This window comes from Abramis brama (assembly GCF_963993115.1).
Source record: "Abramis brama genome assembly, chromosome: 2".
Classification (NCBI taxonomy): Eukaryota; Metazoa; Chordata; class Actinopteri; order Cypriniformes; family Leuciscidae; genus Abramis; species Abramis brama.
In genome coordinates, this window is record NC_139964.1 from 20,703,735 (window position 1) to 20,731,562 (window position 27,828).

Below are 27,828 nucleotides of genomic sequence, written 5' to 3' on the forward strand. Positions count from 1 at the left end.
AGATAAAGAACTCCCGCACACTATTACTTGCAATTAAAATAAATATTTATTAACAATGTTTCGGTCACACGACCTTCATCAGGAATATACAAATGTTCAAATTCATCTCTTTTAAGATAAACACATGACTAATAAACAGAGCTCCATTTGTAAACAATTAAGCTCATTGAAAGTACATAATTAACACCACATCATAAACCGTTACAAAATGTGATAGTAACAACAATCAGCAATCCAAGCTATCTTTAAAATTCCTAGTGCGTTTTGTGGGATTGAGAAAGTAAGTTTGCCACCTAGAGGGGGTGACATTGAATTGCTCCTACAGAGACGCAAACTTTTTTGGATTTACACCCTTCAAACTTTATCACCTAGGGGTATGAACGATGAAGCATTATTTAATGTAATGTTATAGTGATATTTTGTAATTTTTTGAATGACGTGTTTGTTCTACTATGTTTTCTCAATGAGTTTTAGTGACTATGGAGCCTTGCGTATTGTTTTAACTGTTTAGAATTACAATTTGATACTGTTTGATGATGACGTGTTGATCATGTGTTCTCGATGATCTTGTTAACCTACAGGGGGATCTTTGCTGATTGTTGTTACTATCACATTTTGTAAGGGTTTATGATGTGGTGTTAATACTTTCAATGAGCTTAATTGTTTACAAATGGAGCTCTGTTGATTAGTCATGTGTTTATCTTAAAAGAGATGAATTTGAACATTTGTATATTCCTGATGAAGGTTGTGTGACCGAAACGTTGTTAATAAACATTTATTTTAATTGCAAGTAACGATAGTGTGCGGGAGTTCTTTATCTACTGAAACAACCTACTTATTTGGTCTTGTTATCCTATGCACCTATCACCTGCAGGTGTGCGATGGAGTTTGTTCACTAATGGTATACATTAAAACCATGTGCATCATAATAACCCCTTCTGATTGATTCAAATTATTTACTAATGACAGCATGGATTCTGGGAGTCATTTCAGTTTTTTGACCTGCTTGTGATTCAAACTGTAGAAAATTACACTTAAACAGAAATGTTGTCCATCATACATTTCATATTTGATTCAAATGCATTTATTTTGGAGGTCGTTTCCTCTAGATATTGAAGAGATTTGTGTCTCTCTCTCCTGTTTTCACAGGTGCATGTGGAGTTTATGGAGACGGAAAATGTTTGCAGCTCTGCCAGTAAGAAAGGCAAATACAGAACAACAGTAAACATTGACAAAGACTCCAGCATAGCGGTTTCATATGTGATTATTCCCATGACTCTGGGAAATCACATGATTGAGGTGAAAGCTGCAGCATATGATTCTCTCCACACTGATGGAGTGAGAAAGACCCTGAAGGTGGTGGTACGTCTGATGCGTGTAATGGCATTTTCATCCCTTTCGGGGTTTAAAAAAACAAAAACAATTATTTCTTAATATAATGATTAATGTGTAAATATGATTAATATGATTTGTGTATGCCACTCTCTCTCTCTCTCTCTCTCTCTCTCTCTCTCTCTCTCTCTCTCTCTGTGCGCATGTGTGAGCGTCTGAGCTGAACGAGTGTGGAGTGCGAGAGCGCTGGCCTGCGGGCTGTGTGAGTTTTCTATCTTTTCTTCTTTTCTTTGGCAAAGTTGTTTGGTGTATTTGTGGAGGTTTTGCTGGAGTTAGGGAGAGTGTTCAGCGTGTGCTGTCGGAGATGGCAGCAGCGGAGAGCGATAAGCTAACGCGACGGAATGGGATTAAAGTCATCTCCGCGGAGCGCTGCTCTAGAGGACTGCAGCATAGCAGTTGCTCAAGTTGTGGGATATAAGAGTATCTTGTCGGCATCTAGGATGAACAGTGCATTTGTTTTGTTCCTAGATGACGTGAACAAGGTTAATGAGATAGTCGCTAGTGGAATTGTGTTGAATGATTCGTACACACCGGTAATGCCTTTGATTCAACCGGCGAAAAAGATATTGTTGTCGAATGTTCCACCTTTTATAAAGGATGAAGTGATCCAAAGAGAACTGGTCAGGCACGGAAAAGTTGTTCTTTCGCAGTTTAAAAAAATCACCTTAAATTGCAAATCGGCACATGATTCTGAACAATGAGAGTGCGGAGTTGAATCTCGCAATAAAGTTTAGAATTGATGATTTTGACTATGTGATTTACGTTACATCGGAGACAATGAAGTTCCCTTTCAAGGGAACTCCCGTTGCGTCGAGAATGACGCTATGGGGAACGCTTTGCGTGATGACGTCTTGAAGCACATGTAAAATCAGTCCAATGGTGTGGCGGAACGTCAGAGGCGGGTGACGTCACGTACCAGGAAACTATAAAAGCCGGCCCGAAACAGAAAACGAAAGCTTTCTGAGTCTTCAGTCGCGCTCTGTGTTGAAATCTGTCCTTGTTATTTGGTGTTGTCTGTCTATATATATATATATTTATTCAGATATGGCGAGCAAGCAGCAGTATCGAGTGTGTGTCCATCCCTGCCCGCGTTATTTAACGGGAGGTGACACACACACTCTTTGTGTTGTTTGTTTGGGAGAGGAGCATGCCCAGTCAGCACTCGAGGGTGGTGACTGTGTGCATTGCTGTGCGCTTCCATTGCGGACGCTCCGATCCCGTTTGGCTCGGTTCAATCCCGACCACGTTCCCCAGGGCTCGGGTCCCGCCGCGGCTGAGGCTCGGCGGCGATCTCAGACCTGGGGTTCGCAAATGGATCTGTCAGTGGATGTTGAGACGGGCTCTGCCTTATCTCAGCCTCTTACTGACAGATCCAGTGCCTCTCATCAGGGTGTGGAAGCACGCGCTGCGGTTTCTTCCCCCCCGATAGAGGCACCAATACTGCAACTATCCAGCTCTGAGGAGTTGGATGTTGTGAGTATTGAAGCTGAGTCTGAGGATTCGCCACCTCAGTCTCATGCATTCGAAGAACTGCTCGATGTAGTTACAAGAGCAGTTGACAGACTTTCTCTTGAGTGGCCAGAGGATAGGCAGGACGTTCGTTCGAAAAGCAAGCTCGACGAACGCTTCCTGCCATCTCGTACACAGCCTCAGCGTAGGAGTCTTCCGTTTTTCCCCGATCTCCACACCGAGGTGTCGAGATCGTGGGGAAAACCTATGTCATACAGAGTATATACACCTCAAACATCACATTACTCTTCCATCTACAAATATAAAGAGTATGATTATGGGGAGATGCCGAAGGTGGAAGAGACGCTTGCGAGCTATCTCTCTCCAGCAACGGCATCTTCCCTGAAAGCTCCTACACTTCCCACCAAACCAGTTAAATTCACTTCCTCCCTGATTCATAAATCGTATGCAGCCGCTGGTCAAGCTGCAGCGTGTCTGCATACGATGTCCCTTATGCAAGCATATCAGGCAGAATTACTGGGTGATTTAGAGGAGGGCGGGGGTATTGGTCCTGACACAGTAGCCGAACTGCGTAGAGCCACAGATTTGTCTCTCAGGGCCACCAAGGAGACCGCTAAATCAATCGGGCGGTCTATGGCAGCCCTGGTGGCCACTGAGAGGCATCTGTGGCTCAATCTGAGTGACATCAAAGATAGAGAAAAACATGTTCTTTTAGATGCTCCGGTTTCTACTGTTGGGCTATTTGGAGATGCAGTGAACAGTGCGGTAGCTAAATCGCAAGAAGCTTCAAAACAGGCTGCTACACTCCAGAAACTTCTCCCCCGCCGCTCTTTCATTGAGGCTGCTGAGCGGGAGCAGCCTCACTCCTCTAAAAAGAGCGCTGATCATCGTGCCACTCAAAAGCAGAGTGTGTCCTCCCGTGCTCCCCCACAAAAATCTCGGGGACACGGAGGGCGCGCTCAAACCCAGCAGTCTTCGAGGGGTAGAGCGGATCTGCGGACTGTTATTACTGCCAAGAAGGCTGCTGGGAAGAAATCCTGACGTCCGAGGGCTCAGGACAAATGAGGGTAGTCCCCCCCGAAGCAGAGCGGTTAACACCTCTTTTTACGGTGCCCGTCTCTCTTCGGTACCCTCAGGGGACCGTTCTGCCAACCCTGCCGCCTCCGGTGTTACAGGGCGCAGCGGTCTCCGGCGAGCACATATCTCAAGGACCACCCGGAAACGTAGTGGCCTCGGGATGCCCGCCCCCTCCGAGGAGGGTGTTAGAGCAGTCTGTTCGATCGTTCCCTGCCGGTGCGCCGTTACAGGGCGACGAATTGACTGCTCAACAACAACAAAATCCAGAAACCAGTCTCGAGAGGCTGGTACCTCTAGTAGAATCTTTGACAGCGTGGAAGCTACTGTCAAATGTTTCTCGTTGGGTCCTGCAGACCGTGGAAAAAGGGTATCAGATACAATTCAAAAAACGCCCACCTCGGTTTATGGGGGTCCTGCCCACAGTGGTGGGCCCCGAGCAGGTTCTGGTCATGGAACAGGAAGTGAACACTCTGTTAGAGAAAGGGGCCATAGAATATGTACCTCCCTCCGACAGGGAAACCGGGTTTTACAGCCGGTACTTCATAGTTCCAAAGAAGGACGGGGGATTGCGTCCCATTTTAGATCTTCGAGTTCTGAACGAGTCAGTCATGCAGCTCAAGTTCAAAAGGTTAACATTGAGACAGATCGTGCCACAGATCAGGTCCGAGGACTGGTTTGTCACGATAGACCTCAAGGACGCATATTTCCATATTTCCATCCGTCCGTGTCATTGGAAGTTCCTGAGGTTTGCTTTCGGGGGCAAAGCATACCAATATCGTGTTCTTCCATTCGGCCTAGCTTTATCACCCCGCACTTTCACCAAATGCATGGATGCAGCTCTGGCGCCGCTGCGCCTCCAGGGTATTCACATCATGAACTACATCGACGATTGGTTGATTTTAGCTCAGTCGCATCAGTTGGCGGTTCAACATCGAGATGTTGTTCTCGCCCACATGAAAGAGCTGGGGTTACGGCTGAACGCCAAGAAGAGTGTGCTTTCTCCTCTCCAGAGGACCACTTTTTTAGGCGTGGTTTGGGACTCAGTGTCGATGCAGGCGCGCCTGTCACCGCCACGTATAGAGTCCATCCTTGCAGCTGTGAAAAGTGTAAAGCTAGGCCAGCTACTCACTGTCAAACAGTTCCAGAGACTGTTGGGTCTCATGGCAGCAGCTTCCAACGTGATACCTTTTGGACTGCTGCACATGAGGCCCCTGCAGTGGTGGCTCAGGACCAGGGGGTTTTCCCCGAGGGGCAACCCATTTCGCACAATCAGGGTCACGCGGCGATGCTTACGTGCCCTGGTTATGTGGAAGAAACCTTGGTTCCTGTCCCAGGGCCCAGTGTTGGGAGCTCCTTGTCGTCGCAAACTGCTAACGACGGATGCTTCCCTCACGGGTTGGGGAGCGATCCTGGAGGGTCGCTCATCTCAAGGTCTGTGGGAAGACCATCATCGTTCCTGGCATATCAATCGCCTAGAGATGTTAGCTGTCTTCCGGGCTCTGAGGAGCTTTATCACAGATCTCAGGGGACACCATGTGTTAGTACACACGGACAACACGTCGGTAGTCGCCTATATCAACCACCAAGGGGGTTTGCGCTCGCGCCCGTTATCCAACTTGGCACGCCATATCCTCTTGTGGTCCCAGGGGAAGTTACTGTCACTCAGGGCAGCTTACATCCCCGGGGTCCAGAATATAGGAGCAGACACTCTGTCGAGGCAGGGGCCGAGGCCCGGGGAATGGAGGCTCCACCCCGAGGTGGTGGAGCTGATATGGAGGGAGTTTGGCCAAGCTCAAGTGGATCTGTTTGCGTCTCGAGAGACGTCTCACTGTCCACTTTGGTTCTCCCTCACGCATCCAGCTCCTCTGGGACTGGATGCTATGGTGCAGACGTGGCCGAGGCTACGTCTGTACGCTTTTCCCCCAGTTGCTCTGCTCCCGGGAGTTCTGGAGAGAGTTCGCAGGGACCGGGTTTGCCTGCTTCTTATAGCCCCGCGCTGGCCGGGCAGAGTATGGTTTCCCGATCTTGTGTCGCTCCTCGACGGGCCTCCTCTGGAGCTACCCGTCAGGAGGGACCTTCTGTCCCAGGCGGAGGGCTCGATATTTCACCCCCGCCCAGAACTGTGGAACCTGTGGGCTTGGCCTCTGAGGGGGCCCAGCTCATAGAGTCAGGTCTCTCAACTGAGGTTGTGGAGACCATTCTACAGTCCAGAGCTCCCTCCACGAGGAAACTTTATGCCCTGAAGTGGAGAGTCTTCACTTCTTGGTGTAGTGACCGTCGGTTGGATCCAGTCAACTGCCCAATTGGTACAGTTCTGGAGTTCCTGCAGGACCGGTTCACTGCAGGTCTGACCCCGTCCACCTTAAAGGTTTATGTGGCGACCATAGGTGCTTACCACATTCCTTTGGGTGGAATGTCTGTGGGGAAAGACCCTTTGGTATCTCGTTTCCTTCGTGGCACTTGGAGGCTGAGGCCTGCAGTTCGCTCTAGGGTGCCACCATGGGACTTGTCCATTGCACTTCAAGGCCTGTCCCTGGCCCCCTTTGAGCCCATTGAGGAGGTTCCTGAGAAGTTTCTAACTTTGAAAGCTCTTTTTCTTCTGGCTATCTCTTCTCTCAAGAGAATTGGGGATCTTCAAGCATTGTCGGTTGCTCCGTCATGCTTAGAGTTTGCTCCGGGTATGGTGAAAGCTTTTCTACATCCGAGACCGGGTTATATCCCCAAGGTCCCCACTAATGTGGTCAGACCTATTGTCCTGCAGGCCTTCTGTCCTCCTCCCTTTCAAAATGCTGACCAGGAGGCTAATAATTTGCTTTGCCCTGTGCGGGCGTTAGACGCGTATGTCCACAGAGCTGCCCTGTGGCGTAAAAGTGATCAATTATTTGTGTGCTTTGGGTCCCCTAACAAAGGAGGTCCAGTGTCTAAGCAAAGGATGAGCAAGTGGGTGGTCGAGGCTATCTCACTTGCTTATGAGGCGGCTGGGCAGCCTTCTCCTTTGGCTGTCCGGTCGCACTCGACGAGGAGTATGGCGGCCTCTAAGGCCCTTATTTCAGGAGTTTCTTTACAGGACGTCTGTGACGCGGCAGGCTGGTCCTCACCGCACACTTTCGTCAGGTTTTACTCTCTGGATCTAGACTCTGCTCCAGGGTCTCATGTTTTGTCTTCCTAGTGCTGCTCTCCAGATTACACACAGGACAGACATTCGTAGCTATGGAGGCGTTGGTATAGACGTTCCCCATAGCGTCATTCTCGACGCAACGGGAGTTCCCTTGAAAGGGAACGCCTCGGTTACGACTGTAACCTCGGTTCCCTGAAGAGGGAACGAGCGTTGCGTCGCCTTGCCATATCTCCTTCATGCCTGTCAGCTCGACTTCAGACTTTTACGAAGCTTTCGTTTTCTGTTTCGGGCCGGCTTTTATAGTTTCCTGGTACGTGACGTCACCCGCCTCTGACGTTCCGCCACACCATTGGACTGATTTTACATGTGCTTCAAGACGTCATCACGCAAAGCGTTCCCCATAGCGTCATTCTCGACGCAACGCTCGTTCCCTCTTCAGGGAACCGAGGTTACAGTCGTAACCGAGGCGTTTTTTAAATGTGGACAAGGAGGACATCTTGCTCGTGAGTGTCCTGAGAATGTGGAACACGATGCAGTAGGCCTACGGAATGATATTGAAGGTGAGGGACAGAAAGATAATGTGGAGAATGGAAATCAGGAAAAAGGAGGGGAAGTGCTTAAGAGTGGTGAACAAACTAATCAAAAAGAAACTGTAAATGGGACTAATGAGGAAGAAGTAGGAGAAGGGGAAATTGAAAAAGCAAATGATGCTGCTGGCCCTTATGTGAATGTAGAAGTCTCAGGAGACATCGATATGGTGGAGGATGACAATCTGTTTAAAACACCGACTTTAAAGAGAAAAACAAGTGGAAAAAGTAGAGGAAAAAAAGCTAGGAAAGAGCAGGTTCAAGAAGATCAGACAAAAGAAAAGATGGTTCAAGAAACCATGTCTGACATTGAACACAGTAACTCAGATGATTCTGTGACAGGAAGTGAGTGTGAATCCGTAAGTTCAGTTGACTCAGTCTCTCAAAGAAGATCTGGGAGGAGTGCTTACACCCTTGAAAAAATTAAATCTTTTTTGCAGAACACAAAAGGCATAAAGGGAGTTCAAGTACAATAGTTTTTTCCTGATACTTAAATGTTCATAGAGGCTGCAAGAATGTCAATGAAAGAAATTGGTTTAGGGGGTCTCACAGAACAGGAAGTATACAGGTTAAAGAAATTTGTTCAAAAGGTGAGATCCAAAAGATTAAATGATGAAAAGGAAGTGTTTTAATTTTTCTTTTTTCTTTGTCAATTTCTTGTTTTTGTTTTGCACAGTTTCTTTTTTTCTCATTTATTTATGAGTAATTTAAGACTGGGCAGCCTGAACATGAGTGGTGCAAGAGATTTTAGGAAAAGAGCAATACTTTATGAGTTGATAAGACAAAAAAAGATTGATGTTGTTTCTTCAAGAAACACATAGTGATATAAAAAATGAAAGTGAATGGATGATGGAATGGGAAGGAAAGGTGATAGTGAGCCATAAGACTACCACTAGTGGAGGTGTAGCAATTTTACTAAGAAAAAATATAAACCCAGTCTCATGTGAAGTAGAGCATGTAGTCGGGGGACAGTTGCTGAAATTACGGCTTGAGTTTGAACATTTTTCTGTTGTATTTATAAATTTGTATGCCCCAGTATTGGGAAGTGAAAGAGTGTTGTTTTTAAACAAAGTTAGAGATATTGTAAAGAGTTGTTATTTCTAGGGGGTGATTTTAATTGTACAGAAGATGATAAAATTGATAGAAATCACAAAGAACCACACATGCCTTCGCAGTGTGTTTTAAAACAAATTCTGAAAGAATGTGAATTGTATGACATTTGGAGGGTTCTAAATAAAACACAGAGGCAGTACACATGGACACAAGTGAGGGAACATTATGTGACAATGGCTAGACTAGACAGGTGGTATTGTTTTAAACATCATTTTAATATTATTAAACAATGTGCAATTTCTCCTGTGGGCTTCTCAGATCATGGTTTAGTCAGTTGTAATGTTTTTATCACTAATGTAAAGCCAAGAAGTGCTTATTGGCATTTTAATACGGTTTTATTGCAAGATAATTTTTTTGTGAGGTGTTTGGCCATTTTTGGCAACAGTTTAAGAATAAGAAGTCATCCTTTGATTCTTTGCAACAATGGTGGGACATTGCAAAAATAGAGATACAGCAGCTGTGCCGTATGTATACACTCAATGTTTCGAGAGACATTTCCTGATCCCTGAAAGATCTAGAGAAAGAGATAATTGAAATGCAAAATTTAATGGAATCTGTTAGAGACAGAGAATGTGTCAAAATTTTAAAGGATAAAAAGAAAATTTTAGATGATTTGTTGGGGGTTAAAGCACAGGGTGCTCTGGTACGCTTGCGTTTTCAGAGTGTAGCACTGATGGATGGCCCAACCAGTTTCTTTTTTGGACTTGAAAAGAAAAATGGCCAAAATAGAACTATGCATTCCTTGTTATCTGAATCAGGCACAGAAATTATAGAGGCTAAGGAAATAAGAAAAAGAGCGGTTGGTTTTTATTCCGAGTTATATAAGAGGGGTCACGTGGAGGTGAAGGATATAGCCAGTAAGTTTTATGTGAGTCTGCCTAAAGTTCCGGATGAAGCAAACACTGAGCTGGAAAAACCTTTTACGAAAGGTGAGCTGTATAACGCCCTAAAGAGTATGGAGTGCGGGAAAGCTCCAGGGATTGACGGAATTCCTGTTGAGTTTTATAAATCACTCTGGGCAGTTTTGGGTGATGATCTTCTGGAGGTGATTAATGACAGCTTGACCAGAGGGTCGCTGCCGACAAGCTGCCGGAGAGCAGTGATCACCCTGTTACCGAAAAAAGGAGACCTCAGAAACATAAAGAACTGGCGACCTGTGTCACTCTTATGCTCTGATATAAAAAGCTTATCTAAAGCCTTAGCAGTTAGGTTGAGAGAAGTGATTGGTGGGGTCACTGTGCACTTTCTGGCATGTTGTATGCTTTAGCCATTGAACCTCTGCTGTTAAGGATTAGGGCAAACATTGATGGGTGGAGTATACCGCAATCTGAGTGTAAGATTAATTTATCAGCTTATGCTGACGATATTGTGGTTATGATAAAAAAAATCAAGAAGAAGTAAACACTTTACAGGCAATTTTAAATGAGTTTGGTCAATTGTCTTCAGCTAAAGTAAACTGGTGTTAGAGTGAAGCCATTGTAGTCGGAAAATGGGAAGGTAGATGCCTTCCTAAACTACCAGCTGGACTTGAGTGGAAGAAAAGTGGTTTTAAATATTTGGGTGTTTATCTTGGAGATGATTTAATGTTGCAAAAGAACTGGGAAGGGGTTTTGGAAAAAACAAAAGGACGTCTGGAAAAATGGAGATGGTTGTGGCCAAAAATTTCCTTTAGTGTGACAATTATTAATAATCTGGTGGCTTCGACGTTCTGGCATCGTTTGGCTTGTATTGAGCCGCCAAGTGGACTTCTCGCAAAACTGCAGACTGTAATAGTGGACTTTTTCTGGACTAAACTTCACTGGTTACCGCAGAGTGTACTCTATCTTCCTAGAGAGGAAGGGGGACAAGGACTGATACACCTGGTCAGCAGAGGAGCAGCATTTCGCTTACAGTTCATTCAAAGACTTTTAACAGGTCCAGAGGATCTGGTTTGGAGAAACGTTGCTGGATCTATTTTAAGACAAGCTGGAGGTCTGGGTTTGGACTTTACTTTGTTTTTAATGGATTCTAACAGGATTCCACTGAATGGACTGACACCTTTTTATAAGGGGATTTTTAGAGTGTGGAGATTTTTTGAAAAGAGAAGAGGGGTTTCTGAGTCTTCTCTATTTTGGTTATTAAAAGAACCGACTGTGTTTGGAGCCAGGTTGGATGTATCCAATGAAATTGCATGTGGGTTTGAAAATGTAATGTGTACTTCAAAAAAGGTTAAGTTGTGTGATCTGATAGCTGAGGGAGGTACTGACTTAAATAACTCGCAAGGGGTAGCATCTGGTCTAAAATTAAAGTCGGAAAGATTGGCAAGAAAATTGTTGGAGGTTTTAAAACAGAGACTTACGATGGAAGAAAAGTTTCTACTTGTGAGTTATGGGGAAGGGAAAGTTTCTCCAAACAATAAAGATTCTTTTCCTGAAGTTTTCTTTACTCCTGATCTTAAAGGAGCTAATGGGGGGATGTTGGAGAACTTGGAAGATTTAAGTATTCACGAGGCTGACCGTAAGAAATTGTATCGAAACTGTGTTAAAGTTTTAAATAAGAAAGTTTTAAATGGAAGAGTAGACACTGTTTGGAGAGACAAATTTGGCTTGGATCAGAGTATAAAACCGGTGTGGAGAGTGTTGTATAAACCTCCTTTGGGAAAAAGAGTGGGGGATCTTCAATGGAGGATTTTACACGGGGCAGTTGCTGTCAATGCTTTTATAAGTGTTATTAATCCTAATGTGTCTAATGGGTGTCCTTTTTGTAAAAAAAAGGGAGACGATCTTTCATTGTTTTATGGAGTGTTCAAGGTTGGGTTATTTTTTTTGATTTTCTTAAATTGTTGTTTAACAAGTTAAATGAAGGTTTTACTGTTCAGAGTTTTATTCTTGGTTACCGGTATGTAGCAAAAAAAAAAGAATAAAATGTCAACTTTTAAACTTCATTTTAGGTGAAGCAAAAATGGCAATATATTTAAGCAGGAAGAACAAAATTGAAGGATCAGAAGGATGTGAAGTTGTCTATTTTAAAAAAACAGGATAAAATCAAGAGTGTGGATTGATTTTAAATTTTATAATATGATGAAGGACTTGACGTTCTTTTCAAATCAGTGGTGTTATGATGCAGTTTGCTCTGTTGTAGATGATCTTTTAATTTGTTCTTGTGTGCTACAATAAGTATCACTAATGTGATGTGTATTGTTGTGGTTATATTTATATTGGAATTGTGTTGTAATGTATAAGAATTGTAAAATAAATGTTTTGTCAAATTTTCTCTCTCTCTCTCTCTCTCTCTCTCTCTCTCTCTCTCTCTCTCTCTCTCTCTCTCTCTCTCAGTCTGAGGGTGTGCTGATTCCATTACAAAGACATAATGTGGAACTTAATCCAGTTAAGAATGGTGAGATTTACTGTGAACCATACAATTACATTACTGTGTTATACTTCTGGTATACAACACTGCACACATTACATTTCCAGCCAATTATAAAAAATAAAAAAAATTAATATCATTATAGTTTCAGCCAATAAGTTCATAATCACCTTCAGCTCTTTTCGTGCGCAAAACTCACCAAAACTGTACAACATCTGATCAGCACATGGCTCATGCCTTTTACTTCATCTTCCTGTTCTTCATCCCAAATGAAACAGGGGAAACGCCTATAGTTATTAGAGCTGCAATACTAAATGATCGGGTTCCAGGCACACCTGCTAACACCTACATCTCAATTACTGGTAAGGAAAAATATGTTTTCAAGAACTTATAGTGATTATTTATTTAAAGTTGTGCAATTTTGTTTTAAAAAAGCTGAAGCCTATATCTACAATCATCTCATTACATCTGTCCATCTGTCTTAATTTAACACTGCGGATTTTGTTGTTTGTGGGCTGTGTTGCAATAATTGCACTTTTATTCACTATTTTTATTTATTTATTTCTACATTACTATGTTTTAATTGAGCAGGTCACACCAGATAGCACTTGATCACATTATAAAATAGATTTAAATGAACACAGGACACGTGTGATCACTAAAACCACATTCAGAGATGGTCATGTATGGATTCTGACCACATGAAACAATTCAAATGTATAAAAGGAATTCTGAACTTTTGTTTGACCCATTCAGGACAGACAGCCTCAAGCTGTTGCAGTGTAGAAGCAAAAACATGGTTTTCATGCATGTATGCAAATGAGCTGCTGCTCCCCACCCCGCTTTCCAGAAGAAGTGCAAAGTATTTAGAGCTCGTACCTCGGATAGCCTACTCTTTCAAAAACTAAAACATCTGTTTTGGTTTTGATTATCATCTCTTTCGTGGTCACGCTCACGTGACATTGCAGCTCTTCATCATTATGAAAGTTTATTATCTGCATGTGTTTTAAAACCATATAAGTCTAAACTCCTGATATTGTTTTCTCTTTTGCTGCGGTCTGAGCCCGAGCGCGATCTGGTTTCAGACTCAACTTGATTCTATCGAAACCTGGTGCGTTTGCGTGCATCTTACGTCATCGCAAACGTGCATGGCGCATGAACAGAACCCGAGTCAATATACAGTATTGTGTTTTTTTTTAAATTAATTTGGTGCTATTATGCACAGCTGAGTGAACAACACAGGTTTATGTGTGTGTGTGTGTGTGTGTGTGTGTGTGTGTGTGTGTGTGTGTGTGTGTGTGTGTGTGTGTGTGTGTGAGACGCATAAGGTGGTTTGCTGCTGCTTGTAAACAAACTCTTTTGAGGAGACAGTGGATTTGAAGTGGCCAGAGAGAGAGAGAGAGAGAGAGAGAGAGAGAGAGAGAGAGAGAGAGAGAGAGAGAGAGAGAGTGTCACTGTGAATTTGTCTCTAATAAAGTGTAGCGAAGTCCCACTACAATCTAAAGTTCAGCTGGTTGAGGCGGCCAAATATGGATCAGATTCCGATTAGAGAATCAGGAGTGGAGAAGAGATTCTTGGTAATAAGGCATTTATTCACAATCTTGAATATGCATCTGGGTTATTAAAATAAGCAAACATAATACAATAAAAATATTCCACTTAAATGTCAATATTAATCACAAAGAAGTTAACGAAAATACAGTACACTGTAAAAAAGAATACATTGATTTTATTGATATCTAATCAATCAAATTGAGGCAACAGATTACAAGCAATATTATTAATTAAATTTAACAAATTAGAATTGAGTAATAATTAATCAAATTAATTCCTTAAAAGTTAACCATTTAAAATGAGTAAAATTTACAAAATATCTTTTATTGCCAACATTGAAGACACCTGGTGTTAACAAGCAGAATCACTGAAGGAGAAAACCATAATTAAAGTCACCATTGTGGAGATCAGTGTGTGTTTTAGTTGGTCTCTTGACCCTTAAATTATTAACTTTAAGTTTTGTTTGGCTGCTGTACCTGAGTTATAACAGCCAGATGAACAAATAGAAAAGGTGATCTGATGGTGTTGGTTGTGTTTTAACATAATCATTATTTCACAATCATTTGACCTGAATCACTGAACTCATATAGAGTCCAATTTATGAGTTAGGTTAACTTTATTAATTATAGCAGCATAATATTTTTAGCCTTTTCAATGAAATCCAAATGATCAAATCAATAAAAACATAAAAAATATATACTTTTTTTTTTTTAGGCACAAACACACATCAAGATTTGGCGTATGAATCTCAGCAATGGTGACAAACAGATCGCCTCTGATCATAAGCTCATTATTAATTCATGCAGCAATGCATGATGGGAGCCATGAATGAGTTTTGATTGGTGGAACCCAGAATGCACTGCAACATGCTTTATAATTGTCACCATTGTTGAGATTCACAGGCTGATTATTGATGTCTGTGTGTCTCTTTTTTATGTAAGAGAAACTTTTTAGAAATTATTTGAATTATATTGTAAAAGTTAAAAATATTATGCCGTACAAGGCCAGTCCTGCTATAATTAACAAAATTAAACTACCTCAAAAATTGGACTCTATATGAGTTCAGTGATTCAGGTCAAAATATTGTGAAATAATGACTATGTTAAAACACAACCAACACCATCAGATCACCTTTTCTATTTGTTCATCTGGCTGTTATAACTCAGGTACAGCAGCCAAACAAAACTTAAAGTTAATAATTTAAGGGTCAAGAGCCCAAGTAAAACACACACTGATCTCCACAATGGTGACTTTGTAGCGCGGCCACATAAGGGATGAATGTTTATATTGCAGTGTATTATTCAAATGAATATATAAGACAGCTGCTATATAAGACGAATTATGGTTTTCTCTTTCAGTGATTCTGCTTGTTAACACCAGGTGTCTTCAATGTTGGCAATAAAAGATATTTTGTAAATTTTACTCATTTTAAATGGTTAACTTTTAAGGAATTAATTTGATTAATTATTACTTAATTCTAATTTGTTAAATTTAATTAATAATATTGCTTGTAATCTGTTGCCTCAATTTGATTGATTAGATATCAATAAAATCAATGTATTCTTTTTTACAGTGCACTGCAGACAGACTTTCCTAGAGTGTTTAATTATCTTGACAGATAATTGGGGCGGCTGTGTAAAGTCTGTCCTAGGAACTAATGTTTGTTTATTGTTTCCTACACGTTCCATCACCAGACACGCTAGTGTTTTGCTCCGACACAGCGCGAGTGTTTGTTTACAGCTGTGTACTGTGTCATAGTCCTCAAAATGAGGAAGTGGGATCAGTTGGACAACTGGATGGGTGTAGGTTTTCTCCTTAACCTTGACTTTGGCATACGGATTCTACCATCAGCCCCAGTCAGGGTCTCCATCACCGTGCCGACGGGCCAGAGCGCCCGTGGAAGTTGGGGATCGACAATAAGCACTACTTGACCCACTTTCAGTTCTTTGCCATCCGTCCTCCACTTGTGACGACCTTGCAAGCCTGGGAGGTAATGGCGAATGAAGGCAGTCCAGAAACAGTCAGCCAGCACCTGACTGTGTCGCCATCTCCGTCTTTCTAGCAAGTTGTTAGAGTCGTACAGGACCTGAGGTAGAGAGGCATCATGGCGACCCATAAGAAGCAAGTTCGGAGTCACTGGATCCAAGTCTGCGACATCTGAGGATACATAGCCAAGTGGCTTGGCATTTAAAATGCTCTCAACTTCCACTAGAGAAGTGTTTGTAGTACTGGTTCTGGGACTGACTGCTCTCGCAGGATTACCCGCAGCGCTGACTTGACTGATTTTACCTCACGCTCCCAGGTTCCCCCAAAGTGAGGAGCACTTGGTGGATTATGGCGGAACCGGATTTTCTGCCCAGCCAGCAGCTCCTGGAGCTTTGGAGACATGGCAGTGAAGGTCTCTTGTACAACCCCAAATCAGAAAAAGTTGGGACACTGTACAAATTGTGAGTAAAAAAGGAATGGAATAATTTACAAATCTCATAAACTTATATTTTATTCACAATAGAATATAGATAACATATCAAATGTTGAAAGTGAGACATTTTGAAATGTCATGCCAAATATTGGCTCATTTTGGATTTCATGAGAGCTACACGTTCCAAAAAAGTTGGTCCAGGTAGCAATAAGAGGCCGGAAAAGTTAAATGTACATATAAGGAACTGCTGGAGGGCCAATTTGCAACTTATTAGGTCAATTGGCAACATGATTGGGTATAAAAAGAGCCTCTCAGAGTGGCAGTGTCTCTTAGAAGTCAAGATGGGCAGAGGATCACCAATTCCCCCAATGCTGCGGCGAAAAATAGTGGAGCAATATCAGAAAGGAGTTTCTCAGAGAAAAATTGCAAAGAGTTTGAAGTTATCATCATCTACAGTGCATAATATCATCCAAAGATTCAGAGAATCTGGAACAATCTCTGTGCGTAAGGGTCAAGGCCGGAAAACCATATTGGATGCCCGTGATCTTCGGCACTGCATCACATACAGGAATGCTACTGTAATGGAAATCACAACATGGGCTCAGGAATACTTCCAGAAAACAGTCTGTCGGTGAACACAATCCACCGTGCCATTCGCCGTTGCCAGCTAAAACTCTATAGGTCAAAAAAGAAGCCATATCTAAACAGGATCTAGAAGCACAGCCGTTTTCTCGGGGCCAAGGGTCATTAAAAATGGACTGTGGCAAAGTGGAAAACTGCTCTGTGGTCAGACGAATCAAAATTTGAAGTTCTTTTCGGAAAACTGGGACGCCATGTCATCCAGACTAAAAAGGACAAGGACAACCCAAGTTGTTATCAGCGCTCAGTTCAGAAGCCTGCATCTCTGATGGTATGGGGTTGCATGAGTGTGTGTGGCATGGGCAGCTTACACATCTGGAAAGGCACCATCAATACTGAAAGGTATATCCAAGTTCTAGAACAACATATGCTCTCATCCAGACGTCGTCTCTTTCAGGCAAGACCTTGCATTTTCCAACATGACAATGCCAGACCATACTGCATCAATTACAATATCATGGCTGCGTAGAAGAAGGATCCGGGTACTGAAATGGCCAGCCTGCAGTCCAGATCTTTCACCCATAGAAAACATTTGGTGCATCATAAAGAGGAAGATGCAACAAAGAATACCTAAGACAGTTGAGCACTAGAAGCCTGTATTAGACAAGAATGGGACAACATTCCTATTCCTAAACTTGAGCAGCTTGTCTCCTCAGTCTCCAGACGTTTGCAGACTGTTATAAAAAGAAGAGGGGATGCCACACAGTGGTAAACATGGCCTTGTCCCAACTTTTTTGAGATGTGTTGATGCCATGAAATTTAAAATCAACTTATTTTTCCCTTAAAATTATACATTTTCTCAGTTTAAACATTTGATATGTCATCTATGTTGTATTCTGAATAAAATATTGAAATTTGAAACTTCCACATCATTGCATTCTGTTTTTATTCACAATTTGTATAGTATCCCAACTTTTTCTGATTTGGGGTTGTAGTTCTTGATTACCTCATTATCGCAAAGCAGTTCCATGGGCTTGCCTCTTCGTGCTATGAATCGACGCAGAGAGAGCAGGAATGTGTCAGTATCCAAATGCTCTAATAGATCCAGATGCACACACCGTGTCGTCATATTTGTAGATAATCCTTTTCTCTTGGCGGCGACCAACTTTGACTGCAAATGGGCCGAAGCAGTCTACACCAGTAAAATGGAAAGGTGGCTTATACAGGTTCAGCCTGCAGGGTAGTAGATTATTAGGGTTTGAGGCTTAGCACGCCACCGCTGACAGTCTTGACAGTTGCGCTGCTGTTTACGATCTGCTTCTCTGCCTCGAAATACCCAGAACTGACGACACAGGTCAGCTAGGACCCTTTCCGAGCCGGGGTGAAGAAGTCGCTGATCGGTCTCCTTAATTAGCAGCTTGGTGATGAGATGGCCAGGGTCTAACACAATTGGATGTATAGTATCCAGGTCAAGGTCACCCGCACGACGTAGCCTTCCACCCACTCTAATGAGACCAATGTGCCCATCATACTCGGGGGCAAGAGAGCTCAAACGACTGTCAGCTGGAACTGACTGTCCAGCCTTTAAAGCCCTGACTTCAATCGGGAATGAATCACTTTGGGCCTGTGCCAGGAGGAGCCTCTCTGCTTCAATATAATCAGAAGCCCCGACAAGAGTGTCATTATCTGTGCCGGCCGCCCCATGCAGGGATCTAACAGTAGCCTGGACAAGCTCTTGCCATTATACCAGTCAGCGAATATATAATATAAACAGCATATATGGTTAATATTTTCCCTTTACCTTTGTTAGATCACATTTAAGAATTGCAACCTTGTGCGGGAACGGCAGGGGTAGAAACAAAACTCACTTTTGCACTCACACTCTCTCACACTTACACACAATCTCTCTCTCACATGCACACACACACACACACACACACACACACACATTCACATTCACGCACACACACACACACACACACACACACACACACACACACACACACATAGGGTTGGGTACCGAAACCCGGTTCCAATAGGGAACCGGTTCCGACGTAAACGGTAGTAACAAGACCGAATAAGAACGAAACTTTTGGTGCCTGATTTCGGTGCCTGACTTTTTTTTACCGCCCCTATAAAACATCTCGCGGCACGAATGTTAATTAATTGAGTCATGTAGAATTGTGAGATGTAACTCTTTACAGACCTTACAAGGACGCTTGAGGTTACAGGCCTCTACTGCATGTGAACGACCACATCTCCAGCAGCGTTTTCCCTCCTTAATCCATGTGACAATTTGAGAAATTGTTAACTTCTTGAATTGGTCACAATAATTGAGGTAATGGTCCCTGTTGTCACAATGGGGACAATATGTTTGGTTTTGAGCTGGGTTTCGGGTCAGCAGATTGTGGGGCCTTATTCCACTCTCATTGGCCAGAAGAACTGGTGTAGGTTGCTCTCTTGGACGAGTGAATGTCGTAGCCTTACCATAGGACTTGGGTGAGTCACTCTGGAACAAGGTTGCAGCTCGGCTGGAGATGCGTTTCGCTTGAGACTTGATCTCTAACCAGGTGGCCAAATCAGGAAGTGTATAGGTCTTGTCAGTACCCATCTGGAGAATACCCCTGCTTAGGCAGTATTCAACAAACCCATCACGATAAGCAGATGGTAATTTACTTAGCAGACGATCCACGTGAGAATGACACATGAGCTCGTAACCGTTCTGGCCTTCAAGAGTCCTCAGCATGCCCACCAATGACTGAACGGATAATGCAAAAGAGTCAAAAGCGTTAGCATCACCCATTCTCAGTGGTGGAGTACTCATGATAGCAGCCAACTCTGACTGAACGAGCTGTCTTGGCTGGCCATACATGTCTTGGAGAGCCTGCAGTGCAGCTGAATAAGGATGCGGATGGTACATATAGGCTTTAGCCAGCTGCTGAGCACTGGGAAGTGTCAAATGGCTAAGCAAGACATGATACTTGTACTGCTCACTGAGATGGCTGTGATTGCTCAACAAATTGTCCAGTGCTAACTTTAATAAGGCGAAGTCACTCTCATTACCACTTTCGAGCACCGGCAACTTGGGTTGTGGGATGCCATAGGCTGATGCAAACAGTAGCTCTGTACCAGGGTATGCTAAATGACCATCATGCTGTAAGGGCAAGAATGAAGGTGGTTGAGCACGGCTACGGCCAGGAGTTGGCACGGCTGAACCCTGATAGCTGGTAACTGGAGGCTGCAGCAGACGTGTGCGCGTTGTCACAGGGTAATGGCTGTCTGCAGCACTGTATATGGCATTGTAGATGGGGGCAGTGTTGCTGTTGTAGGTTGTTGTGACACTCCCGGCGTGCTTACACTCAAGGGGTGTGCAGCAGTGGACATGCCTGTGGCTCTTGAGTGTGGTTGGGGTACTATATTCGATGCTGACAACACAGTACGAGCTGGTGCAGTTATAGGGGTAGTCTGAGATACATTGGAGAAGGGTGAGGAGACAGCTTGTGGTAACAGGTGGAGCACTGCATGTGGTGCACTCCTGGATTCGGGTGGTCTAACTGATGGCTGAGCCACCCATGAGTCATCAGGAATAATCTGTTCTGCTGAACAAATTTGTATGGTTGAGGTCACAGCCGGTGACTGAGCAGAGGGCTGCTGGAGAGAGGGTGATTGATGAGATGGACTTAAGGCTGGACTAATATGTACAAACTGAAGTGGAGGTGAAAGGCTGTCTGGTGAGCCTGGAGGCACAGGAGTTGTTTGACCAGAGTCTTTAATAAGCATGGAGGATACGAGCTTCGCTACACTCTCGGAAATAGGGGTACAGCAGGAGTCCATTTCTGTCCCCCAAGGTACATATATGTACCTTTTTGAGGGTCAAAAAGGTAAATATATGTCCCCAAGCATTAAAAGGTACAAATATATACCGTTTATTTTAAAGGTTAAGGTACAATATCAAAAGACAGCCTCTGCTAAGTAATTTTATTTATTTTTTTGTAAAAAAAACAGGTTTTTTTTAAAAGGTTTTAATGATACCTTAATCATTTAAGGTAGATTTTAACTTATCACTATATTAGAGTAGCCTTGAAATAAAGGAAATAAAAGTTTTGTAAGTCAATTTACTGATATTAAATCATTATAACACAGCAAAAACTCCAGTGTTAAATGAACTTTCTTGGGAGTTTATTTGGCTCCAGACTCAAGAGTGTTAAAGTGATAAAATATGAGTGTTAATTTAACAATCAAGAGTGCTAAAGTTAATGAGCTAATTAAGTGATTCATTGAGTGATGATTTAGCATTATTGAAGACACCTGATGTTAACAAGCAGAATCACTGAAGGAGAAAATATATGTTTTTATGGTTTTATTTTATCATTATGGTGATCAGTGTTTGCTTTAGTTGGGTCTTTTGACCCTTAAACTGTTAACATTAGGTTTTGTTTGGCTGTTGTATCTGAGTTATAATGGCTAGATGAACAAAGAGATAAGTTGATCAGGTGGTGTTGGTTATGTTTTGACTTAATCATAATTTGACCTGAATCACTGAACTCATTTAAAGTCTAATCTCTGACTTAAATGTATATTGTTGATTAAAGCATCACTGTGATTCCACAGCATAAGATCCAGAATTTTTTAAATAATCTAAAGGATTTCTTAAAAGTTGATCTGATAAAACAAATATTTCTTTTAGGCACACACAGACATCAAGAATCAGTGTATGAATCTCAACAATGGTGACAAACAGAATATTCAATTAGGGAAAGGAAATTAGTAAGACAATTCAGATCATAATTTATTCATACCGCAATGCATGATGGGCGCCATGAATGAGTTTTGATTGGTGCCACCCAGGATGCACTGCAGCATGCTTTATTATTGTCACCATTGTTGAGATTCACAGGCTGATTATTGATGTCAGTGTTTCTTCATAAAGTAATTTTCAATGTCTTTTGATCAGAACAACTTTTAAGAATTTTTGGATTATATTGAAAATGCTGAAAATCTTTTGCTGAAGAATCACAGTGATGCTGTAATCAACAATATACATTTAAGCCTGAGATTAGATTCTAAATGAGTTCAGTGATTCAGGTTAAATTATGATTATGTCAAAACATAACCAACACCATCTGATCAACTTTTCTCTTTGTTCATCTGGCAGTTATAACTCAGATACAACAGCCAAACAAATTCTAAAGTTAATGATTTAAGGGTCAAGAGCCCAACTAAAGCAAACACTGATCTCCATAACGGTGTCTTAAAAAAATAAATGTTCTCCTTCCGTGATTCTGCTTGTTAACATCAGGTGTCTTCAATAATGGTCAATCATCACTCAATGAATCACTTAATTAGATCATTAACTTCAACACTCTTGAGACTGGAGTCATATAAACTCCCAGGAGAGTTCAATTAACATGGGAGTTTTTGCTGTTGGACCTCAAGGTACATATATGTAACTTGTTGAGGATCAAAAAGCATTAAAAGTTACATATATGTACCCTTTCTTTTAAAGGTTAAGGTACAATATTGTACCCTTGAGGGTACAGCCCCAGTGACAAGCCATTGTACCCCTAAAGCAGTGGTTCTCAACCTCTCCTGCAGGGACCCCCTGACAGGCCATGTTTCTGTTTTAACCCTGAAATGGCACACCTGATACAGTTAATTAAAAGCTTAATGATTAGTTGACTAATTGATTAATTGACTAATTCCTACTCTTCCTACTCTAATAACTGCTCATTAATTGAATCAGGTGTGCCATTTCAGGGTTAAAACAGAAACATGGCCTGTCAGGGGGTCCCTGCAGGAGAGGTTGAGAAACACTGCCCTAAAGGTACAATTATGTACTTTATTTTCTGAGAGTGTATGTAGAGCCAGCCCTGATTGGCTGCTTGAATCTCAATTTAAAAGAATGTCCAGTTCCAGGTCTTTCTTTCTTTTGGCCATCGGTGGAGAAGAAGTCATAGCACGGTTACTCATGATTCTTACAGGGCTTTCAACCGAGGAGGTCCTTCAGAAAATATCAGAAGCAGGCATAGAAGTAACCGACGTCGAGATGAAAGGACATGAAATGGACTTTCAGGCAAATGACATTTACTCGGATGATAATAATTTATATGTCACAGTTAGACATTGAGTTTAAAATTAAATGTTGGAAAATGTGAAAATGAAAAGGATTTAATAAATTCCTTAATTCAGCGTGTGTGTAATATATATATATATATATATATATATATATATATATATATATATATATCATTGTTGTCAACGATTGTACCCTGTCAAAGCCAATTTTGTACCATTTTTGAAGGGTCCATTTTTGTATTGTTAAATAAAGGTACAAAATTGTCACCACAGGTACAAGATTGGTCTCTTAAGGTACAAATCACAAGGGTACAAATATGTACCTATATTGTACCCTTGAGGGTACAGCCCCAGTGACAAGCCATTGTACCCCTAAAGGTACAATTATGTACTTTATATTGGATAAGGCCTCCTTAGCTGTGAGAGCTTCCTCTTGAACACGCTGGGCCTGTTTAGTTTGTGCCTGTAGCCGCTGATATTCCACATCTGCCATTGAGTCCTCCACGACCTGCTGGTGGAGACTTTCTAACTGCCTCTGTTTAATCTTCTCCTCCAACATAGCAGTCTGGACACTAGAGAGTTCTGGTGGAAGATAAATGCCAGTAGAGGTAATAGAGTTTTCCTCGAGCTGCTTCTTGGTTGACTGGGACAGTGGGAAGAAGCTTTAGGAGGAGGGTCCTCAGCGGGTCGATATCCAACCTCATAATCGTCCAGGTGAGAAGGCAGATTAGTCCTGCGGCGAGGTCTGTCCATTGTCTCTAATGTGTCACTTTCTGCTGAATCCATACTGGTTTGATCTTGCTCTCAATCCGGCTCAAAGGACCATAATAATGTAGCGAAGTCCCACTACAATCTAAAGTTCAGCTGGTTGAGGCGGCCAAATATGGATCAGATTCCGATTAGAGAATCAGGAGTGGAGAAGAGATTCTTGGTAATAAGGCATTTATTCACAATCTTGAATATGCATCCTGGTTATGCATCTGTGATTGTATATGGTCTACAGAAAGAAATAAAGAGAAATAATTTACAATAATATTCGTCGAATATACATGTCTCATTACATTAATTCCACTCAGAAAATAAGCAAACATAATACAATAAATATATTCCACTTAAATGTCAATATTAATCACAAAGAAGTTAACAAAAATACAGTAGTACACAGCCGTAAACAAACACTCGCGCTGTGTCGGAGCAAAACACTAGCGTGTCTGGTGATGACTCATCAGATTAGTTCGGCAAATTCCGGCCGAAATAAACAGTCAAATCCATGCACAATATAAACATAAGAAATTACCGATCACATGCACGACATATACTAATAAGGTATATATATATATGCACTTACATGTATTGCATGAACGCATTTACACAGAACAAAACCACCGTCATCTTCTACCGGAGTGCGTCGCTAAAAATGGAATGTGCAGGAAACGATAAACAAACATTAATTCCTAGGACAGGCTTTCTTACAAAAGCCTTAGAAAGGCCCAACCTTTCCGGGTTTGCTTGGTCAATGAGAAGGGTGGAATTTCCTAGTGGTAAAATCCCTCTGTGGTTGATTTATGAATCTTTGTTTTAAGCGTGATCATTTGCATGTGCAGCTGGATTGGTTTATGATGAAGAAACTACAAAAGATTCTTGTAATACTAATATGTTGTGCAACTGTCGACATATCATGTACACAATCATTTCAATCTTTAACCCTCTGGGGTCTGGGCTGTTTTTGGGGCCCTTGAGATGTTCTGACATGCCCTGACATTTGTGCTTTTTTCAGTTGCTTATAAACATATTAATGGCAAAGGTGTAAATTCACTCTATAAAGCACAAACAGGGCTACCATAATATGTGAGCCATGTGTATGTACATGTTTTCATTTTTGAGAGAATAATGTTTATGCGTGGTTATTGAAAAAAATAAAAAATAAAAATTCTGAAATAAGGCCACAAAACACATAGTAAATATGTGTCAATAAGACTTTTGACTAATGGATGTCCTCGCCTAGTGTTTTTTCTTCAAAATTATGTGAAAATAGTCTTGCTTTATCGTTCACATAAAACCATACATTGATTTAAATTGATGTAAAACAGGTTTTGCTTGGAAAGCCAATATGCGAGGGGGAGGAGTAGTTTACACCTTAGATTACAGTGTCCCACCCACTTTGCATAATGATGAGCCATTCACTCAGGTGTGAAACTGACTGAGCCACAATACAAGGACAACAGATATATTTAGAAGACTTATATTGACCATTTAAGATTTTGCTTACATCTATCTTGTAAATATGTTTTGCTATTTTATTAAAAAGGTTACAATTGCAACAATAATTACAATTTCAACAATATTTCAAGTGTACTCTTTCTTTGTAAAAAAAAAAAAAGATTATAGGCCTACATTTTATCTATGTATATGTATGTATGCATGCATATTTCAGTCGATTTTTACTCATCTCAGTAGCAATACAGTTTGCTAAAACATCATCATTCATTCACACACGCGATTTAAATTTAACTTCTGGCAAAGATGAAGTTGACCATAGGCTATTGACTCGCGATCTTCGCAGTAGGCTAGTGTTTTGGATGGTTTGTTTAGAACCAGCTTTCTGTAAATATATTTCACATTTTTTAGACATGTGAGGCGAGTAGGCTATACGGTCTGGTTCATGATGATCTCCAGTTCAAGCACCTTATGTTGTGATTGCTAGCCTATATTTACTTTAAATCCAGGAAATTTGTTAATGAAAAAATTATTAAAATTAAGATACAATTGATACAAAACGAAATTCGTTTTAAAGAAAGGATTTGTACTTTCTGTTTTGAGGTCTCTGTGAAAGTTTGAAAGTCTTTTAGTGCTTTTTTTAGAGCGCTCCCGACCATAATGGAGAACTGTCACGTAATATTGTTTTTTCCTCATAAATGCGAACACGAAAAATAAAAGACAAAAGACTTTTAAGTAAAACTTACTCCGAAATTGTGTTCTCGGCGGAATTCGCTCTTCAAAATGCTGCCGTTCGTCCTCTGAGGAAAAGGTGCATTCTTCCTCGCTGTCCAGAATCATCTGAAGGGAGTCTTTATTACCGGAGAAGCGTGTCATACTCAAAACGCGATGAACTATCAGTCTGAAGTCTGATGAACAAACTGTGTTTTTATGGCATTGATCGGGGGGCGTATGCGATGCATACTAGATCAGGTAAACTATTTACATGTGAATCGCGCCGGGGGCGGGGCGGCTGCAGCTCATTTAGAGATAATGAAGGGAGAAGGAAAAACGGTACCTCTCCTTGCTTTCAAAGGGATTACACGAGTTAAAAACATTTGTTTTTTATATAAATTACTTCATTTAAAAGAGGAGATTTCAAGCTTCATAAAGACATATCTCACGTGCCTGTGTGAGAAGTATTCGCTGAGTTATGATTCATTTTCGGACGCGTTTCAGAATGGACTACACGGACAGAGAGAAGGCAGAACTCGCTTCGTGATTATTTTTCTTTATTTGGCAAAAAGCACAACATTTTGTTTTTATTGTGAGTATACACAAAAATAATACACATTTAACAGAATCGATTGATGTATGAAACTTGTTTTATAAAATCAAAGTCAAAAGAGTATTTGGGGTCTCAATTCAACTCATAAGGAAAAAAGCGAGCAGATCACGCCGGCGTGATCTCCGACCTCTGAGGGTTAAAGCACCAATTTATAGAGACCAAACATGGTATAGGTGACCATTGATTCTATTGTAAAATACACAGCACCAACAAAATAACAGTATGAAAAGACATTACATAAGACAGTAAATCATTCACAAAATGTTCTGGGATGCATGCTCATTATATATATATATATCAGTTCATTGATAAATGAATGCAGGGAAGTCTATGTTAATGTCTGTAGGTCTTGTGGCAGAGGCCCTGTTCACATAGCTAACAGCCACAAAACCAACTTATCCGATCGTGGTCATGGTAACTAAGACCTTCTTGCCCTTGTTGGAGGGGATGGGACTACAGATCCCAGAGTGAGTTTTCAATATTATTTTTAACTGTAACAAATACTTGTGTCTGATTTGCCTCAGTCGTTACACAATCTATGGCAAATTTTTGTGAAGGAAGATTTGCCTCAGTTGTTACACAATCTATGGCAAATTTTTGTGAAGGAAGATTTGCCTCAGTCGTTACACAATCTATGGCAAATTTTTGTGAAGGAAGACAAGCATGTGAAGTTTAGGCCTATCTGGTTTCAAACTGAAGCGAAACACTCTCTGAATGTTTCCTGAAGAACTGGAAAGCTCCTAAACCTGTTGCACCAGCACCAATACATAAAAAAAAGCCTAATAATCTAGCCTAGACTAATTGTTCTACATTTGTCAATGAGAGCATATGACGTAATTTAGATATTTTTTTAAGATGGAAAAATGCGTTTTTACAGATACTAGACACGTGACTTTCAAATGAAAGATTGGTATCAAAGAGCACACCCAGGTTCCTAAGCGACGACGAAGACTTAACCCCCTGGGGTCGGCTATCGCGCCGGCACGATATGCAAGTTTTTTTTCCTTATCAGTGCAAAAAAATAAATAAATAAAAAATATTCATTTTTATCTTATATGCTTGTGTTATACATCAATCGATCCTGTTTAGTGTGTATTTTTTTTGTGTATACTCATAATAAAAACAAAGTGTTGTGCTTTTCGCCAAATAAAGAAAAATAAACATGATGCGAGTTCTGCCTACTCTCCGTCAGTGAAGTCAATTCTGAAACGCGTCCGAAAATGAACTGTAACTCAGCGAATACTCAGTCAAACAGGCATACAGACACACAGGCATGAAGCTTGAATTCTCTTCTTTTAAATGAAGTATTTTTTATAAAAAACAAATATTTACAGTTTATGTAATATGTATGTAAAGAGAGAGATGTCAGTCGTTCTCATCTCAGCTAATTAAGTTTTAAAGTGACTCCGCCCACGGAGACCGCGCTATACAAACGCAATGTGAGGCGATCCATACAAACCTGTGAAACGCCCACATCAGCTGGATAAGGCCGGTGATACACCGGATGCGTGGCGTAAGCGTCTCAGCTGCGTGGCGTGTCCGTTTTTATTTC

General features: G+C 41.5%; 2 protein-coding genes and 1 pseudogene across 5 annotated transcripts in view; 2 read left to right on the plus strand and 1 right to left on the minus strand.

The window, feature by feature from the left end:
• LOC311077822 (complement C3-like) overlaps positions 1 to 27,828 on the minus strand; it is a 515,769-nt pseudogene that overhangs the window by 153,083 nt on the left and 334,858 nt on the right. The window lies entirely within an intron of this gene.
• LOC311077816 (complement C3-like) overlaps positions 1 to 27,828 on the plus strand; it is a 277,870-nt gene that overhangs the window by 87,561 nt on the left and 162,481 nt on the right. For all 3 annotated transcript variants that reach the window (XR_014605002.1, XM_084106445.1, XM_084106446.1), the window contains 3 exons: positions 1,150 to 1,362; positions 12,072 to 12,132; positions 12,384 to 12,467. Coding sequence is in view for 2 of the 3 variants with exons in the window: in XM_084106445.1 (XP_083962571.1) it covers positions 1,150 to 1,362; positions 12,072 to 12,132; positions 12,384 to 12,467 (358 nt within the window). In the remaining variant the exon portion in view is untranslated. The remainder of the gene's footprint in view (positions 1 to 1,149; positions 1,363 to 12,071; positions 12,133 to 12,383; positions 12,468 to 27,828) is intronic.
• Positions 5,193 to 11,995, plus strand: LOC311077836 (uncharacterized protein). The gene is made up of 2 exons (XM_084106477.1): positions 5,193 to 7,143; positions 7,513 to 11,995. The coding sequence occupies exon 1, from the start codon at positions 5,225 to 5,227 to the stop codon at positions 7,106 to 7,108; it is 1,884 nt and encodes a 627-aa protein (XP_083962603.1). The 5' UTR covers positions 5,193 to 5,224; the 3' UTR covers positions 7,109 to 7,143; positions 7,513 to 11,995.